Source organism: Aphis gossypii, chromosome 2, assembly GCF_020184175.1.
Source record: "Aphis gossypii isolate Hap1 chromosome 2, ASM2018417v2, whole genome shotgun sequence".
In the NCBI taxonomy this organism is placed as follows: domain Eukaryota; kingdom Metazoa; phylum Arthropoda; class Insecta; order Hemiptera; family Aphididae; genus Aphis; species Aphis gossypii.
The window spans coordinates 51,463,139-51,484,043 of record NC_065531.1 but is presented as its reverse complement, the minus strand read 5'-3'; the positions used below and the strand labels follow the sequence as shown (position 1 = coordinate 51,484,043).

The following is a 20,905-nucleotide window of genomic DNA, read 5'->3' as shown; positions in this document are numbered from 1 at the left end:
AAATACTTGGAAATATTATTATTATAAAGTATTCAAATATATATTCTAAATACTTTTAAAATGTATTTTACCCAAACCCAAGACTGCATCACATATATACACACTCCTGTCGAACTTCTCACACGAACAACAACGTGTTAAATAACGTAACAATTAGTATTGTGTTGCCCCTCAGTACAATTTTCAATATACCTAATTTATATTGACTTACATGTATTTAGCAGTAATAGTAATTAAAATTGAATATTCAATTATGAATTAACTTAGTAAACTTTAAGACGAATGTATTTTATTAAAATTAAAATTAAATATTTAAATAATTTAATACATTTTAATAAAATATATGATGTGCGTTGACCCATTTGAGTAGGTATACATGTCAAATGTTGTATGGTCTGTATTATTATTAATATGTCACGATCGCAATTTCAAAATATTCATAACTAAATTTATAGTTGTTAGGGAGGGGGATAAAATTGGAAAAAATTGACTGATCGATTTTAAGTAGACATAAAACCAGAGCCTGATTTACCAAATATAAGGCCCAGGACAAAATAAAAAAATAAATTTTTATTTCAACAAAATAATGTATTATATACAATATTACATAGTTAGTGATAGTCACCGGTGGGCTTCTTGGCCACGTGGGCCCAGAACAAATGTCTATTTTGTCCGTGCGTAAGTATGGCCCTGATATAATAACAAATTCAAATCGGTTTTAAAAAGTATTATTGCATTACAACAATACTATATCGATCATGTATGATGGAATAAAATTGGATGTTTTGGCTAAAATAACTGTCCGCCACCGATCCTCTTAAGTACCTAACGTTGCTGAGTAATAAAATTGTCATGCGTTCAAATTACTTCTTTGCCACGTCGTAGAACCTTACTCAGCAATTATTAAAAAGTTGAATTTGTTTTTATTATTTAATATGTTTAAGCAATTTATAAAAATATAATAAAAACATATTTAAATTGTTTCATATACATTTTTATATTACATGTTTACATATATAGTTATTTATTTATTCCAGAAAGGAAATCTGGTAAATCTTCTCATCCGTTAATAAATCATCAAGGTAATATATATATATTATTATGATTTGGTATCATACAGCATTGGCGTAATCTGGGGGAGGGAGTTGTTCCTGACATTTTATTATAGTAGTGGCAAATATATCGTTTTGCCAATTTGTCTTATCGTCCTTATCCTTGTAGTAGTCTTAAGGCTTAAGCTGTAATTGATAGTTTATTACAATTAAAAATTTTTTTTTTTTCCATATACATAGGTTTAATATCGGTAAAATATTTAAGGAATAGTATGGTATCCTCCTTTACTATATTGTTAGGAACAAAAGACAAAATATTTTTATAATTTGTCATTCCAAAAAATAACTATAACGTATGCCACTGCAGTTAGGATATATTTTTATAGATAAATAAATATTATTGGCGTATTGGTTTAAGGTAATATGCCCCAGGGTGGAAATCGGAGGAAGGGGTACTTGAAGGGACTAAGCTCTCCCAGAAGTTTAAGATACAGCTGCTCTAGTACAGTAGTGCATATATAGGTGTAAATGTGTATAATGAGCATTATATATTACTCACCCCCTCCCGGTTATGGCATATTATATACCATTATATAAATTTGCAGTCTGATGATTTAAATTTAAACATTTTATATTATATAGTTTATAAGAACACTATATTTCATACGCAATATTTTATTTTTGAATAAAAAAGAACAAAAAAAGTAAAATCGCTTTAATCCATATGATTATTTAATATAACAATTATTAAATATCAATATTATCAACAAAATCATTTGACAACAGTATATAAATTAATTATTAGGTACAAATTGTGCGCGCCAAACAACTCTAACATTTATCAAAATAAGTAATAACAAAATTTGATAAAATCTTTAAAATAACATTTTACACGTTAAACTATTACATGAATAAATAACATTTTTTTATAGTTAAAAATATACAGAATTAATGCGTTTTCTATGTATAATATATTAATAATTAATATATATATATTATATATTATATAATAATAATATTCATTATTGTTAAGTCATGTAAACAGTTAATTATTATTAAAAACAAAAAAAAAGAACATAAATCGAATATGTTCATATAAAATATAAATATTAAAGTTTTCAATCTGTCTGTGATTTGTTAAAATATTGATATGTTGCTGTGCTTCAATTGGATTGAATATTTTTTTTTTGTAATAATTAATAAGTTCCTACATGATATATTATATTATCATATACCTACACTAAAACATTTGATAGGTATAGGTATTCGTAGTGTTAAAACTGATTAACTTAAGTAGTAAGCAATATGACGATATACATACACTCCATAAAATAATAATTGTATATTAATATTATATTTATTATATTTGTAATCAAAATAATTAAATGTAAAAAAAAACAATTGGTGAATTTCATTTTGTGGAATTGATATCCGCAATTTTTATTAGATTAATTAAAATTATATTATTTTATGTAAATACCTAGTCTGTAGCGCAGCTAGGATTTATTCAAAGGGGGGGAGGGTCCAGGAAAATGTTTTATTTATTATTACATATTGTTTTTCTGTTTTCTGGATAACTTTAAAAATATAAAATAAAAAATAAATACTATGGCATGGTCCACCCCCTGGGTTTGCCACTGTACCTAGTGTTTAATTTATACATACACACATAATTACATAAATTAATAATCGTTTTTTCTGTTTGTATCTTAGATAATATATTAATAATAATGAAATACAAATTATAAATAAGCTTAGATATAGCAAAGTTAGTTGTATGTTAAAAGTGTTTAAGTTTAAAACATACAGGTAAATTGGTATTTATAACAATTAATACGTCATAAAAGTAATATTCTTAAATTTATTCGATATAAAAGAAAAATGTAGCATGCATATACGCTGATAATAATATACTATGACAAATTATACACTTGTATTAACTTAAGTATCTAGTAAAAATACCCGTTATACTATTTACTGTTGTTTAGATATTATATCATAGGCATGGGAAGAGAGGATGTCGAATATGCTATGGCATCCCTGCGGTCAACGGAATCAGCTTGTTTTTTTTACTCTGTAGTTAGGTATAACCTTTATGGCTTTGTTGTATAAATCAATTTAAAAACATTTCCTACTAAAAAATACCTATGTACGAGACACGTCAATGATGTAATGTTCAAATATTTTGTTTGAGTTAAAAATGTTGACCAATTTAAATAAAATAACATGTATACTTAAGTAATTTTATCTTTAGGATACTAAGTTTAATAGGCCACCATCAGAATTTTTTTTTATTATTTGTGCCGAGTAAATATTTATAAATTAGTAAAGTTATATGTATATATATATAGGTAATGTCTTATAAGTTACATGATAACACATGGCATGGCACAGCACATCGGTAAACATACCGGTACCATTGTTGCTCCAGAACTTTGTTTCTCTTTTGATTTGCTCTTGCTTTTGTACTTGTACATTCCTTTGGCCTTGGCCTTCATTTGTCCCTGACCAAATTGGCCTTGCTATAAGACATGAATAACAACAGTAAAATAGATTAAGTAATAATCATAGTGTATTATTATATCATTTCTTAAACTTAGTATGATTATAAAAACGACTATTATACCTGTTGCATTACTTCTTCCTTCTTCGCAAATGTTGTTGACCCGGGGGGATAAAAAACTGGCGGCCCGGCAACCGATTGAGTCAGTTCAGCTTCTTTAACTTCCGTTAATTTCTCGGGACCTTTATTTTCAGGAGCTTGATTATCGGGTTGTGGTTTCTTAATCGGAATCGTATACTCTGCAGCCTTGTCATGTTCATATTCTTTAGACTTAGACTGATAATCCTTGACATTTGAGTGATATTCTCTATTACTGTGGTAGTTTGTGTAATCGGTTCTGTCTCCAAACGATGCCATCAAGTCGTCCAATCGTTTAGGTGGATTTTGAAGCCCAGGAGTGTCAGCTTCGTCTCTCGGGAACGGTGAATGGCGTAGTGGCAACTGTTCTTGATGTATAGGTTTTGTGTACCCGTTTGGTTGTCCATACTTAGTATTCTCTCTGGTCTCACTTGAATATTTATACGAATAAATCGTCTGGCCAGTTGGCGAAGTTAAGTTGTTATCCACGCTATAATAATTATAAAAAAAAAAAAAAACGATGGTGCATAATTAGGTAATTAAATGTATTATCAAATGATGTGTTCACGTTACATTCCCTGAACACAACCATGAACCTCACGTACAATACGATCACAATATTAACCTCCAAAACACTTACTAACCTCACAGGGAAACGACGGGTTACAGGGGGCGTGGCATGAGCGACCCAGGTCACCTCTTCGCTGCGACATACACACTCATTACAATCCCCCAAAATAATATTTTATATTAATCAAACTAAATGTATTATACTCACTTGGTTCTGCTTGGATCGGACGGACTAAACTTCTGGATTGACTGAGGTGACGATGTTGTCCTATTTGTATAAGTATGATTACTTGAGTAATTTCTAGGTTCTGGTGGTTGAGGAAAAGACATGGGTGACGGTGAACGATGCGGGGACGGAGAACGTGGAGACGAAGATCTATGGGGGCGAGGAGACGGTGGTAAATCTCTCATTGAACGATTCCTACTATCAGTACGATACTCTTCTGAATAATTGTACACTTTAGATTGCCCTGGATCCGTTGTGGGTGAACCGAATTTTTGATACGTCGAATAAGTTGTGGTACCCGGTATTATTTTTTTTGTAGTTTCTTTTGAATATACCGATGTCTGATAAGTTCCTGGAGATTGATTTTGAAGTAGCTTGGTATAACTACGTGGAACATCTACCAAATCTAAATCTGCTATTAATAGAAAGCTTTTATGAGTATCACAAAGTATATCCATTGGGGTTTTAATTTTCAATACAAAATGTTTCACCTAAAGGTTCTCCATTGGTTGTGGATGTTTCGTAGGTGGAAATTACTTCACTGGCCCCTGGCATTTTTGATCGGTTAAGGCTTCCATACCTATGTTCTTCATGTTTACTGTATTGCTGTTTGTATGGAGTACTGCTTCTTAATGGTTCACTGTTAGTTTTTCAAAAAATAGATAGGTAAGTGAAGTTATAGCATTTGATAAACCATTACTTATTTTTACGATTGTAAAATCATGCTACTGATACGAGTTAAGTTAAAGTACAAAATATGACCCAAGAGTGCAAAAAAATAAATACCCACGGAGAAAAAGCAATTACGTTTTTTATAATCCTTACGTAAAAAGCGCAAATGAATGATTTTTAATAAACAAACGAAGAACTGATTAGGTTCCAAATTATTTTAGGTGGTAGATACACTTAGTTTGATCCCAAATATTTTTGGTAAATATATATATTTATAATATACTACTCATATTTACGCGATGTCTAAATACTAAATAGCAGTAGCCCAATTAGGAATTGTGGCCTGAAAATAATTAATTTTTTTTTAAATGTAATTTCAAACAATAATATTTAAATAAGACGAGTATGCAAATGTTTTATAAAAAAAAATTAAGGGCTTTTATGTTAATAAATTATAAATTAGTTTAAATTATTTTAAATTATTTGATATTTGTATTTTAAACTAATATAGGTACTGACAAGCAGTAATAAAAAAATTTTAATTTTTACACGCTTATAGCTATACATATACAACTTATATTTAAAAAATAGGTAACTTAAGCGAGTAGTAGTTAAATACTTAACTTGCATTCTACTAGTGGAAAGAAAGTTATAGGTTATAATATAATAAATACATAGGTGTAAATATACATAATTACGGTAGCATTAGCATTATTCGATTATTTATCAAAAGCCCATAGTCATAATATTATGTTGTAGACTTAATATGCTTTCTATTATTTTTGTAAAACAATGTAATAAAAATTAATACTAACTATGATTATAATTTATTAAAATTATTATTGTGTTTAAATATTAATTAATAAAAATTATCATATTGTACTTATGCAATTATTATGTAAAAAAAAGCATATACTAAGAATTTACATATGCATTTTTCCAATCATATTTTTATGACAATTATATGGATAGTTGTTTTTTATTTTCGTGAAATTTTAACAATAAAAAATAAAAATTATACTTCGATTTTTCATCTATAAACATAACTTGTATATATCACCAAATGAATTCGGAACCCAGCTAATGTAGTAGATACCAAAAATAATTCGGGACCCAACTAGTATATAAATTGTATTTTGAGAAACAACTCGTATGAGTGTGTAGACGTTCCAGTATTCCATGAATGCCTGATCAGGGCATCACTTAGGAAGTCTCCAATTAGTACAGTATTAAGCTTGTAGAGTAATAAAAATAATTAAATAAACTTACATGCCGGACTCATTAGTTGTTATTTCATGTCTACTAACTCCGGAGTTTGAAAATCCAACTCTTTGAGCATGATTCAAATCGTCTAGCAACGAATCGAGTTCAGAAATACTTTGTCTCATGTTAACACCGTTCGTTTCTTGTCTGGGAACTGTACTTTTGCCTATATCATACATATTTCGTTAATCATTATATACGTAATTTATATAGAAATATGATTTGTTCAATACAATCAACGTACTTTCTGTCGATTTATTATATTGGTATGACGAAACCGTTTCGTAGCCGCCGGAATTTTTTCCACTGTTGGTCTGTCGCTAAAATGTTAATACATTATTTTACAAGACATTTTGACATATGAATTCGTAAATCATAAATGTAGTCATTAATTAACCAGTTCATACCAGTAAGTCAACCGATTGAAGATCAGGTAATCTTTCACTGAGCACAGTAGATTTGTTGGCTGGATTGAGATATTGGATTTCATATTCTTTGTTAGTTTCAGTTTGACCGTTACCAATCGTCCTTGATGTACTTTTAGTAACTTCTCTGTACCCAGTTGACGATGTGTTACCAAGTCCATGGTTTTTACGCGGAAGAGTAGATTGCAAGTCGTCCAGTAACAGTTCTAAAAAATAAATAATCAAGTTTGAACTAATTATACGTTGTAACGTAAGCTATATACACGTTATGTCGTTACCTATTAAATATAACAGTGTCAAGGTGTTATTCCCGGAATATTGAATACTCTGAACATAATTAAATTATCTCACTCAAGTAAGAGGTTTATTGAAATCACAGAGCATTAATTAAATTATAGGTAGGAATAATATATTTATACTTATAATACATTCAGTACCTACATTCATTTTGCAACTATATAATGGAAGTATATTGTTAGAAAAGCCAGATAGTTTTTAAAAATGCAAGTATCTGGGTAGAACAAATTCAAATTATTCTAAACTACTTTATTGGTATATAAAGGGAAGGGATGGATAAATAACAAATATAATCGGCACAAGAAGGTAAAGAAATTTGTTAGTGTTTATGGAATATAATATAATAAGACTATATAAATGTAGGTGTCTCTACAAAATATTTAAATAATGTACAATATAACAAATTATGTGATCTTATTGTTGTTAAATATAGATAGTAAGTAATATCGTAATATTGAATACAACATCGAATGGTGTTAAATTAAGGAACAAAGTGAAGTAATTAATTATTTTACATGTTATTTTTTGTTTTTAGAGTTGGTCGTTTAGAAAAATTAACAATTGTGAAGGTGAAATATCCATAAGCAAATATGTTTGTTCAGGTTTCTATTTTTAATAGTATTAGCTACGGTCCAGACAGCCGAAATGTGTCAACGTTCAAACAAACTGTAACGTTATAAAAATAGCAGTTGGAAATGAAACACGATTTAATTTTTATTTATTTTTATATACGAGTATACCTGCACGGCTACACTTAGGAATTAGGATGCTTTATAGCTTAGATGTTTCCTTTTCACATTAAACTGTTTAATATTTTTGACAAGAAAAACAAATTACACAAATCACTACAATATTGTACCATTTGTTGATTTTTAACTGACTCAAATTATTATACAAATTTGTATCAACATTTTTAAACTTGACTTATCAAATAATTATATATTCAATTAATTTTTCAATGCTTATTTCATAATAATTGATTTTTAATATCTACACGAGTACTTCGAAACATACAGAACTGCTTCTTCCTAATGGGTTCTAGATTCTAGTACTTTTATGGAATTAGTAAATACCTACCTTACATTATGTATGTGACTAATACTACATTATTAGATTTAATGTTGTGTAGTCCATATAGGTACAGATAATTTCGTGACTAATCTAATTCATGCAAGTTTATATTGGTACTTACCGAGTCTCGCTTCGCCTTGATTTTGATTTTGTCTGCTGTACATTGTTCTAGGTTCTGAAACATTACAATCACTACTGTTATTGATAATCCATATTCATACTCCACACGCATATGATAAAAAACAATGATACAGGCACGTGAGAATGTTTACAATTTTTTTTTTAAAACAAAAAGTATGTTGTAAATAATATAATTTACCTACGAATATATTTCGTGACTCATAAAATGCAATATTTAGGTTATAGTTGGCTGTATAAACTGTAGTTGGGCTTAAATCAATAACTAATTTAAATAATATAAATGACATTGATATTTTCCTTTTCAATTTTTTATAAATTTACTAAAAATTTAAGTATACCTAGGTCTAGGCACTTATAAATGACTATACATTAAGTATATAATATTATACCTACTACATATTTACACATAGGTTGTACTTCAGTGCATTCAATATGGAAGGAAGAAAAAATTTCGTTTAGCTGTTCAGGAATATACTAGATTTGACCAAGTAGCGAAGCAGAGCCATAATTTTGGAAGTTGTATGTGTATCATTATGCTTCATGCACTCTTCTCAACATTTAAATTTTAAATTCTGATTACCTACATATGACATTCAATTTATCAAAAATTTAAGGTTGGTGCTACAAAATCTACATTCTACAATGTAATTATGTAGATTAGTAATTTAATTAATTTTTTTTTTGTTTTTTTTTTTTTAACTATATTTGGAAAAGCTAAAGGAAAATCTTGCAAATATTTTAATATTTAGATTTATAATATCAGATCTAGACCTGTAAACCGATAATTTATAATAATTTTTTTAGATATTATTTTGCAATTTATTCAGAAAATAATAATCCTACTGAATTTAAATGTTCTATTATAATAATATGGACTGAGAAGAAGTTTTTTAAAGACAATTTCCATAGTTAACAATTTATTCGGTACCAAGTTCCACAATGTAATGTTAACTAAGTAACTATTTACACATATTCTATATATTGTTCTAAATTTTATTACTATTTAACTAACATTTTTTTCATTTTGTACAATTTTAAGAAAACTTCATATTTTAATTCTTATTTTAACGATTATTGTTTTTGAATAAAAATGTATTAATAGTAGGTAGGTACATTATATAAGTCACTATACTTTTCTAATCTAACTTTTTTAATGGGTTTGTTTGTTAATTTTTTGTAATCTGTTTGTATTTATTTCTTATTGTTGTAATATATATAACTAGGAAGTTTTCTAATGAATGAAGAACTGGCCTTGAGCCAACCTTATTATTTTGTAATAATATGTGTTAATAGAATAATGGATAAATAGATCAACGACTCATCATAACATCTACATTCTGCAATAGTAGGAATCATACATTATTTTTAATTTTTATTAATTTATAACATTGGTATTGTCATTTTATTGTTATAGGAATTTTGTTATTGATTAAAAATTTGATACCACCTAATTTTAGAGTTTAGTTGTTATAATTTATAAATATTCATATAAAATATAACTTATTATACCTTGTAACATAATTTCCTCTATAGTATTGTCATTGATGTGCAGACTATCATAAAGTATTTAAGGATACAGACATTCTAAAACGTCTGACCTTTTGCCTAATATGATCAAAAATGTGAAGAAAAAAATAAACACACTGATACCTTCACTGCATTTATAGTATTGTGGGTTCGAATATCCTTCATCATACTTAATATTTTGGACGTAATCCAATATGAATCTATTCTGCATTTGTAGCCTGCAGGAGCCTATGCAATAGTCTTTATTTATTTTTTCTTCTTTGTTTACGTTGTACATAAATATATTTTTATACACAAAAAGTAGGACATTTTAGTTGAAGGGTGTGTTCTTTTAGTATATATTATAAACATTAATGGTTCATTATATAAAAAAAAAGACGATTATATTATTATATAGTTATAGTAGTTCTAAATTATGTAAATGGCTATTGTTTAAAAATGAGTCGACAAAATCATTGTGTAGAGCGGAGAATGAGAGAAGTACCTATAGACATTCCTATTTACTATCAAAGCTACCTATCTCGAGTAAAGATTCTGACGAGGCTGTAGATTTACACACCGTGTCAACGATATACCTAAATATAGTGTTAGGCATTGATGACGCTTTATTCTATAACGCAATAACAATTATGTACACCAATGTTGACATTTCTGTTTGGTGTAAATATATATAAAATTGTATTATTTTTTTTATGTGTCAGATGTTGTTGTGACTAATTTTTATAAGAATCCAATTTTTTAATTATTCCTATGTTAAAATAAAACATTTTAAATTCTTAAGTATTTTAGCCCCCCCCCCCCAAATTTGATATAAATGGCAACTGCAGGCCTTTTTTAATACTTATTAGTTTTAGTATTTAACGCAGCATTGTAAAATATATCGTTATACCGTTTATATAGTTTGCAAAAACGATCAAATATTACTAAATCACTATTTAAGCAGCATAACCTACTATTAATAACAGTAATTGGGCACCAATGCACCATTAAGATTTTTGCAATTGCGTTATTTCTCGTGTATATACCAGTAATAATCACTAAACGGTGTTCGTGTTAATGTACCACCTAACTGATGAGATGATGATGATAAATCGTTCAGCATCGTCATACTAAAGAATTATGATTAATAACAATCTATAATGATTAAAAATATTATAAATTTACTACTAAATTATATATTATAATTATAGTCAACAAAAGTGAAACTTCAGTTTTAAACATACAATATACTAAGCTTTCCTAGTATACATGTGAGCATGTCTGACATTTTATAATTGGGTACTAAAAATTTTGGCACTCATTTTATTTGTTGTTAGGTACTAAGTAAAATGGGGTTTTTTTTAATATGTGATAGGTTAGATAAAAATTTTTTTTGATAAAAATGTGATGAATAAATATCCACTGTACTATTACACAATTCAATATAGGTAGTAGGTATACACAATTTTACATTTTTGTATAAAAACCATTCCTTATAAAGTTATAATATAAATTATGGAAGTACTATGACCCAACACTGTTTTAAATCATTAATTCTACTACTTACAAAACAACAAATGGCTTAAAATGTTGATTTCAATTTACCCAATAATAAACATATGCAATAATTTAAATATAGGTATTAATGATATCATTATACATTCAAACATAATAAATAATAATTTATTTACGTAAGATTCATCTTATTCAAAGAGAGTTCAATTAGAGAAGAGGATCAAAAAAAATTGTAGACACCATCTGCAGCAGAAATTTGGGAGTGCGCATGCTAATCGTTGCATGTTGTAAACGTATACACTATACATAGGTATAGGTAAGTATATATAATTATCATTATATTTAGCTAGCGGTTTATATGAAAAATGTGGAACAATTTCATCGTCTCTCGTTGTGAGTAAAAGAAAAAAAACATGAAAAAATATATAAATAAAGGAAGCTAATGTCGTGCGAGAACGCGTTCTGATGCTGATATGGAGTTACTGCAGTTTTTCTCTATTGGAAAGGACACACGGTGCGCACGTACTACACACACACACTATTATTATTATTATTATTATTGTATATCATATATGTGTGTGACCGATACCAAATAAGGAGAAGAGTGGCCGCCGCCGAGGCGTCAATGACGTAAGACCGAAAACGGGCCTGTCCCGCCGGGGGAGTGTCGCCGTCGTTGGACCGATCGACGTCGTTATAATATTGCTGCTGCTACGCACGACTCTGAGCGACCTTGAGAACAGTGCGCCCGCGCGTGTTTTTGCTCGGCGACAACCGGCCGGTCGACAAGCTACGGCGACGTTGCGTTGACCTTGTCGTCGAAACATATTTTTTTACTACCCGCGCCTGTTTTTTCCCATTTTTTTTGCACCTTCACCGCCTCCTTGTTTTTTTTCTAATCGTAACACTCCTTTATTTCTACACACGTTAAATGCTTACGTATTGTTGTGTTGAAAATATGATATGAAATTGCCAATAATATATAATAATAAAATATTAGAAGGTTTATGTTAAGACTGTTAAGTCATTGAATAATTTTAATTTTAAGATTATTACTATATGGTATGATAAACAGTGAAAACGGTACAATAACTAGGAATAATTATTAATTGCTATATCGTATGATAAGGGCTTTTTATATTGTCTTGACGTTTGCTATTTACACGCGTAATATAATATTGAAACCTTTGAAAAAACATTGTCTTACACGTCTCCACCGCATCCGTCTCCTCTCGTCCGCAACAACAAGTGTGCGGATGGCGACACGCAATCCTAGTATGTTATATATTAAATATAAAATGACATACAAACGCATCTTATTATAACTATTGTTACCCCGGGTATAAACATCCGTGTATGTTAACGTCAAATAATATAAATGTATATTTCGTATTATATATATAATATAATATAATTTACAAGGGGTGTGTCTAGAAATTTAATATAAGTGTTCCAAACGTTATATATTCTAAACATCCTGTGTATAATTATATTATTATTGTGACGAGTTTGTAATGGTTTATTTAACAAAAACAAAACAACACTTTCTCGCGGATGACAGCTGTACCTAAGTTGGCCCTGTAAATACCACATCGCGCTATACCCACGATATAATTGCCACTGGCGACGGAGACTGAACAGTTATAAGTATTGAAATCAACTTATTTAAAAATGCGTATAGTTTGTCTTTAAAAACAAACCTCATTCCGTCATTCTACATCCTCTTTATCCTTTTCATTGTCGACGGTCTCATATATTACTATATACATATTGTACGCCACGACCTTTCTTATTGAGCGTATACATTTATACCTTGCAGTCCAATCGACAACATTCATCAATATTAGGTGTATTATTTTTCTTTTCAAGCAAGTTAGTATACTATATTCTTATAACTTTAATGTTTTTAATGTATTATAATTATAATTATATACCATCCTCGTTAATTAAAATACTATAGGACAGCGTTTTTCAACCTGGGATAAGTATATAAAGCTATGAGGGGTACTTAATTTAAAAGATATTCTTGATGATTTGTATAAAGCGTCTAACTTCATTAAGCCTCACTACACAACTTCAGAATATTTACAGCATTGTGTACGGGCAATCTTTCCAATACACAATAACCATACTAAGATTTAATAATTATCGCGAGGTAAAGTTCTGACTCGTTTAATTTAATGCCAAATATTCTTTAAAAATCATCTTTTTCAACTTTTGTCAAAATTTAATGACCCTGAATGACTTCGAAAACTTTTTTACTAATCCGATATTTTTTCGAAATTAATCTAAATTTGACTCTTCAAAATAGTAAAATAGTGCATTGGTAATAACATTCCAAATCAAAGTAAAAATAAAATCATTTGTTAAAATTTTTTGGAAGTCGTTTATTGAAAATAACCAACAAGAGGGTTTTAAGACACTGTATGAATTTCTCTGTGAAACTTATATGAATCTATCACAATAATTTATCTAAAAACAAGTTGTTTAACATTTGAATGAGTACAATTCAGCTTTTGAAAAATATTTTTCTAAATGTTGAAAAGAAGACCACTGGATTTCCTTTCAATGAAAACTATTTTAAATCTGCAGTTTTATCAGTATAAAAAACTGGTTCTTTACTTGAGGCAGCATTTGAAAATAAATCCCTCATCGCCTCCCTGCTTTTGAGCTTATGTGAAAGCAAAATATTCTCAGCTTTCATAAAAAAATTAAATGTTCTGCTACAGTGCTACCGTTAATAAAGATTGTATTAGTGGAGAAAGCTTTCGTTGTACACATTCGTTAAAAAATAAGTATCTTTGTGAATTCAGGCTTTTATTAGTTTATTTAACATTTGCGAATCCAGATTTCAAAAAATTAAATGCTCGCAAACAAATCCATGAATTGCATTCAAAATTTAATTATAAAATTATTATTATTATTTAATATTTTTAATTTACATGGTACGTCACATGTTGATTAAAATAAATAAATATTTTAAAATTCCCATTAATAAACTTATTTCATAATTTCGTATTTATTTTATGTGAAAATACATAACAGAATGATATTTGAGAATACGTAAAACAGTGGTGAGAAATCAAAAGATAGGTTAATGAAAAATGTTGAGAAATGCTTTATGCTGGTATAGAATATAGGTATAATGCAGCACAGCAGGTTTGCTGTTAAAGTATAACGTGCGTTTAACGACGAGTCTCGCACCTCGGCCTTCCGTGTTGTTTAATCACTTGACAACACGCTATCGCTATATCGATTTAAATTTTATTTTACTGTTTTCGTCAAGCCCACAGTAGGTATACATGTGTTTCAATCATATCGAATTCGCGATATTACGTGTACGTTATAAATTTACCACTTCCTTCGAAATAATGCTAATTATTATAGTAAGAAAATTCGACGTATGGCATAAATGTATAATATACATAACTATTTAAAAACGTGCTTTTAAAATAATAATCATTAAATTTTGCTTATATGTGTCACTGGATAATATTTATCCTTCCTTGAAAATTTAAACCATTCATTGACATTTGACAATATAATTTATTATTGTTGATAGACGTATAACGTAAACCTATAAACATGGACTTCTACTTTTATGGGTTTACCTACATCATAATATACTTTCCAGATACCGATTTACTATATTATTATATTTTTTTACTTAAATTATATCACAAAACAAATGATTTCTTATAAAAAGTTTCGTTTAGGTACTAATTTTTATTACGATTAATGATTTATTTTATTTTATTTTTAAAATACATGCTGTATTTCTGTCTACTGAACAATAATTATACACATAATGATAATATTATAATGTACAATGGTAACGATTGTATTTAATTTGAATAATGCATACCTATGTAATATGTTACAAATACAACAACAAAAAGCAATCTTATACATGAATAATAAAATTAATAAAATGAGTAGTTGACAAAATTCTTTAAACTTAAAATATAATACCTACTTGAAAAATATATTGTCGACAATTATGAGTTATAATTTTTATATTATTAGTGTAGGTACTAAATTAAATGCTGTAAATATTCAAAATACTTATTTGGTATAGATCACACATTACAGATCTATCGAACCTACAAGGTTATAACATTATTCACACTGAAAAATGACCTTTATAACACCGTAAACGGTTGTGTTAAAAATATAAATTTTGTAAATATTGAGTCGTATAATTATTATGTGAATACATCTGAGCGGCGAGCAGTGATCAACGCCTACTTAAACAATGTATAAAAACGATTGCAATTTGCTGTAAACACTAAACGACGACACGACGTGGTAAGTTTTGCACAACGGAAACACTCTAATACTCTATAATAGTAATAGTAGTATATTATACTATATAAAACTTCATATACCTACCTATTCTGTTCTATTTTACTAGGAAATTTATACGCCAAGACTAAATTACAATAGTATAAATAATAAAAAAAATTTAATTATCCGATTATAGGATTTAATTGTGTACGTATAGTCGTGCAGACTACACGGACGTAATGGTGATTAATGAGTAATGACTGTTGACTACTGGCAGACTGCGTATAGTACTATATGTCTATATTTGCATGATTATGTTGTAATTATTATTATTTTATCACGTGTATTATAATGGTGATCGTCTGGATTTCTATTAAATATTCTACAGATCCTCAAAAAACTACAATAGGTATATTAAAACAAAAAAAAAAAACCACTTATAAAAATAGATAAAATGAGTTAGCAAATTTCAAAATCTGGATATATTTAAAGATTCTTAGTGCTTATGAGTTGAGATTTATAATATAAATCCTACAGCTGTAAGTTATAAAACATACTGCAATATTGTCATGTATATGCAATGACCATAAATTTATTAGGTATCTTGAGCATGCGCATGATAAATTTAGTATGCAGTCGTTATAAACGGATGAATATATACTTACATTCACATAAAACCAAATTTCCTAAATACCGGAATGTATATCTACTTTGTTTGTAAATAGTGTCTGTTGAATTATGTCTATGTTTATATTTATAAAATTATAAATAATATAAATTAAATAATAAATACCTAGTATGAATTTACAAGAAACACAATACTGGTTGTAAAATGTATTCAAGTCGATATATATATATGCTTTACACCATAAATAATGTGTACAATAATTATGGAAGTTAAATTAAAAACGTATTTACTATTTATAGGTCACAGAAGGATTAGTTATCATAGTCAACAGTAGATATTATGAATAATATCGAGATTATAGTTAAGTGCATTAGAATAACTATACAACAGATTTAATAACACTTTTAAGTATTTTTCTTTTTAGTATAAAATTATAAAAATATATCTATTGCGATTAAAAAAATGTATTTAATTATAAATATAGTCTAGTATAATGTAAAAGAAATTTAGAAATCAGATAAATTAACAAAAAACTCCTACGTGGTATTACTGCAATAGGTAGCTCAATTTATAATTATTGTATTGAATGTAGGTAGAAGATATGTTTCAATTTTTTTTAATTTAGCTACCAAACCAATTTTTAGAATTTTAGATACATACTTAGATACACTTAGATACATTTATTACAATAAATTAAATTTAAATTTATACGATTTTCATTTTATTTATAAGAATATTATTATTAATAAATTCAGAAAAATAATAATGAACAGATAGGTAAATTAAAATAAATTATAAAACAAAACATGTTTTTTATGTTTGTACGAGTATTTCATTATGTTTACGAAAATATTAAATATAATAATCCGCGGCGGAAGTGATCAAATATTTAGATATTTTCTGTTTGCGGAGGTGTGGGAACTGCAGGAGGGAGATTTTTTAACCAAGTAATGAAGTAACACCCACGTCCCGTGAGCAGTTTGGCATAGTTTCTAGATCCAATTGGTTTTATCGTTGGAAAATTATAAGAGTGTGCTGTGTATTTTTTTACGAGTTCATTGAAGGAAGCAATATAAAAAATATAAAATGCTATTCCTAGTGTTGGCGCAGATCCATGGATGGCTGAGTCAGCAGTGGTTAAATTTGGATTTTAAAAAGTGGAAGACTGCAGTAAGATTGTAAAAAAAAAACGGCACAGGAAGGCCGAATATTTATCGTACATCTTTATTATTATAACAGTGTGGGATAAGTCGGATAAGAACGGATGCCTTCCTATCTATTTAGTTTTATATGTGTGGCGCCCATTTCGAAAGTGCAGCATATCTAATATATTCTACCGGGCCAAGGCGTTAAAATTTTATCGAAATTGGCTCTGTTTTTTTTTCTTTTTAAATAAGTATGGTTTATTTATATCAATATAATAAATAATAAATAAATGTCATATTATTTTTAAAACTATTGACATTATATTATTATTAATAATATTTTTTGCTATTTGTTTTTTTGTATACTAGTACGAGTATGCGAAGTATGCATGTATTTATTACAAATTTACGCACATCTCGATAAAGTATAATAATTATATATAATGTCTTTGTCTCAAAGTAAATACCTATCATTTTTAAGTTTTCAAAAGTAATTGTACTTATTATATAAATTATAAATATTATGAATTTTAATCAATAATTGCTAATTTTGTGCATATCAATAATTATATAATATATGAATGCGTTTTCGATGAATATAAGATATAAAGTTCGATTGAGTTCATTGAATTATTATTTCATTATCTACTGTAGTAGGTCGCTAATGTGCTTTAACCTTTTTCAATTTGTTCTAATGTTTGATGTTATACGTTATACATATATTGGAAATCTACCTATTTATGTCAAAGTATTAATTTTAATCTAATATTCTAAATATCAAAAACAGAAATAATTTCAAAATTTTACAAATATAATAATTAAGTAGGTATATAACTACCTGTCAATACTATTTCCAATTTAAATATTAAACAATTTTGAAAAAAAAAAGAGTTAAATAGCAAGCACATATTAAAATATTTTACTTTATCTGTTTTTCATCTTTGTCGACTTTAATCCTGTATAATGTATATTAATAATGTTTTACGAATACCTGTTTAAAATAATCGGGCTCTTTTTATTATTACACAAGTATAATTAATATAACTATGTTAACCCTACAACCTTGAGCAACTATATAGATACCTACGCTATTATGGTATATTTTCTAATAATGAGGTTACCTATTTATTTATTGTTGTTAATCGTCATATATATAATATGTAGTTACCGCCAACTGAGAATTCCATTTTGGAATGAGATGATAGAGGTTACGCCCGTACTTCTACACTTAAGCTAGTTTACTCAAAAGATTAGAAAGTCAAATATTTAACCATTTGCACTTATAATAGCACTTACCTATAATATTAATAATGTAATGAATAATCTTGAAAGTTGGGAAGCTCGCAAATAACGAGCGTTTTAATAAGCATCAAATGTTTGTCATATATAATATAGGTATAGGTATATAACAGACATTGAAATTGAGATGTATTGTTATTGGTACAATGGTATACCTAAGATGTGAAATTTCAAGCAAGTCTAGTTACATGGACCAGCGACCATACAATATAAGCTTAACTTATAAAATCTAACCATTTTTACGACCAACAACGACTAAAGGAAAAATAATATAATCACGCTTCATAGAATAGTTTAAATTTAACATTTTATTATTATTACACTTATTTACGATAACTTAATTCAGGATTCCAAATTTTAAATTAAATTTAAATAACGACAGAAAAATAAATTTTAAAATTTAATAAAGACGCATTTATTTTTAGTTTTTTTTTTTTAAATCGGTGTTTTTCATGCATTAAATATTCATATTTCATAAAAATAAAAAAAAATCTATGATAATTTCACAATAGTTATTAGATGCGTTTATTCGGGGAAGTGAGCATTCGTATTACGTAAACTATAAACGCATCGACTCCGATACAGCAATAATGTAAAAAATTGCAAAAAATACCTTTTCTGATATGGTGTCATGTACGATTATGCGAGCAGCAACGGTGGCGCTAGCATGCGGTCTTCGGAGCGGTAAGTGTTAATTATTCTTTTTCGGGAATTCACGTCTTCCGGACACCTGTAGTATATTATATAGTTAGATATTAGGAGTCTAGTTGTCACCCGCGACGTGATATTTTGAAGGATCGTTGTTGTTGTTATGAATCAAATGCGGAACACTCGCGTATTATAATATACTGTAACATAGAGAGAATGCGGTCGCGACGGCGTCGAGCGGAAAACTGTTGCGGCTCGCGGCCGACACGCGTTGCAGCGGGAGGAGCGATATCGTGCGTGCGACAGTCGCCAACGGTGGGACAGCTTTTTACGGCAGACCGAGCGCTCGCATATACGGTGCTGATGGTGGCCGCGCGTCCGGTGGCGGTGGTGATGTCGCGAACTTCACAGGTTTTGGTTCCGGTGGTGTGTAGGCGATACATAAGCATGCGACGTGGGCGTGGAAGCACGGCAGCTTAGTATTATAGGCTCCGTTACATATGGTGGTTCTGACGACGAAGGTGGGAGAAACGTGACGAAACCCCGAAACCCGTTGGTACCGCCGCTGCCGAAGCGCCAAGGGCGTGCGGGGTATTATTAGTTAATATTTATTATACTTACATAAAGGTATTTATTTAAAGGTATTTGCATTTTGTCGGCATGTGTGTGTGCGCAGTCCATTGGCGCAAATCCCAGAGGTGCTAGGGTGCTTAGCACCCCTTATTATTTTCACTGTATTCCTTATTATACCTAGTACCTATGCCTACTATAATTATTAATAGCACCCCCAAGATTTAATAAGAATTTGCGCCAATGGACTGCGCACACAAAATATATGGTCGCTCGACATTCTCCAATAATACCTATAGGTATTGTAATCGTTTTGTCGGTTCCCGGAATGCATTACAACAATACGGTTCGCGACGGTTTGTTTATGTAAACGTCAATCGTGTCTGTACAGTGTACATACTGTAATGCTGAGTACAAAAATGCACAATACAATTTTAGTTTAATACGCGATTATATTACATAATATATAATTCGGGTGGTCAGCGATGCACATTTTAGTAGACATTCGCGGTAGTTCCCCAAGAGCATGTAGACATGTATGCAGTTTCAACCGTTTCAAGACGGGTACTCATCAAATGCAGCGAAAATTTTTTTCACAAGCCTATACAATGCACTGCTCACAGCCCACAGGACCACTTACTCAGAGGCGTCATTTGTAGTACGCAGGGTATACATTTGCATACCTAAAATTCTAAATTGTAATTTTTGGCCCACAAGGCACATGCACATGGCCCGTTCGGCCACATCACAAAAAAATAAAAATTATATTTATATAATTATATTAAAATAATAAATTAATATGTAAATATTATAATAGTATATAATTGATTGATTGATCACGTCTTTATAATCACAATACAACCGTTGTATGATTATTACTAATAACCAGAAATTTAACTGATTTATTCTGTGCATATCTATTGTATTGCTTTATATTGTTAATTGTTTT

At 28.9% G+C, this 20,905-nt stretch overlaps 1 protein-coding gene across 3 annotated transcripts; it reads right to left on the bottom strand.

Annotated features, from left to right (window-relative positions):
- Positions 1-1,709: 1,709 nt before the first annotated feature.
- Positions 1,710-19,773, bottom strand: LOC114130844 (serine/arginine repetitive matrix protein 1). Of its 3 annotated transcripts, none has more exons than XM_027995907.2 (10): positions 19,352-19,773; positions 8,339-8,392; positions 6,832-7,055; positions 6,669-6,744; positions 6,431-6,590; positions 4,981-5,129; positions 4,472-4,904; positions 4,338-4,397; positions 3,679-4,183; positions 1,710-3,574 (listed from the first exon to the last, which is right to left on the bottom strand). In XM_027995907.2, the coding sequence occupies exons 2-10, from the start codon at positions 8,379-8,381 to the stop codon at positions 3,419-3,421; spliced, it is 1,806 nt and encodes a 601-aa protein (XP_027851708.2). In that variant the 5' UTR covers positions 8,382-8,392; positions 19,352-19,773; the 3' UTR covers positions 1,710-3,418. The 3 variants fall into 3 exon arrangements, with proteins under 3 accessions (XP_027851708.2, XP_027851709.2, XP_027851711.2); XM_027995908.2 differs by having other exon boundaries at positions 4,472-4,901; XM_027995910.2 differs by lacking the exon at positions 4,338-4,397 and having other exon boundaries at positions 19,352-19,769.
- Between the last annotated feature and the right edge of the window lie 1,132 nt (positions 19,774-20,905).

What these genes read in the sequence shown, in the direction of transcription:
- LOC114130844 (XM_027995907.2), bottom strand. Translation starts at nt 8,381, where the DNA reads ATGTACAGCAGACAAAATCAAAATCAAGGCGAAGCGAGACTCG. An exon ending in TCAAGGCGAAGCGAGACTCG is followed by an intron (nt 7,056 to 8,338) that starts GTAAGTACCAAT and finishes TTTATTTTTTAG; the next exon opens with AACTGTTACTGGACGACTTG. An exon ending in ACAACTAATGAGTCCGGCAT is followed by an intron (nt 5,130 to 6,430) that starts GTAAGTTTATTT and finishes AAAAACTAACAG; the next exon opens with TGAACCATTAAGAAGCAGTA.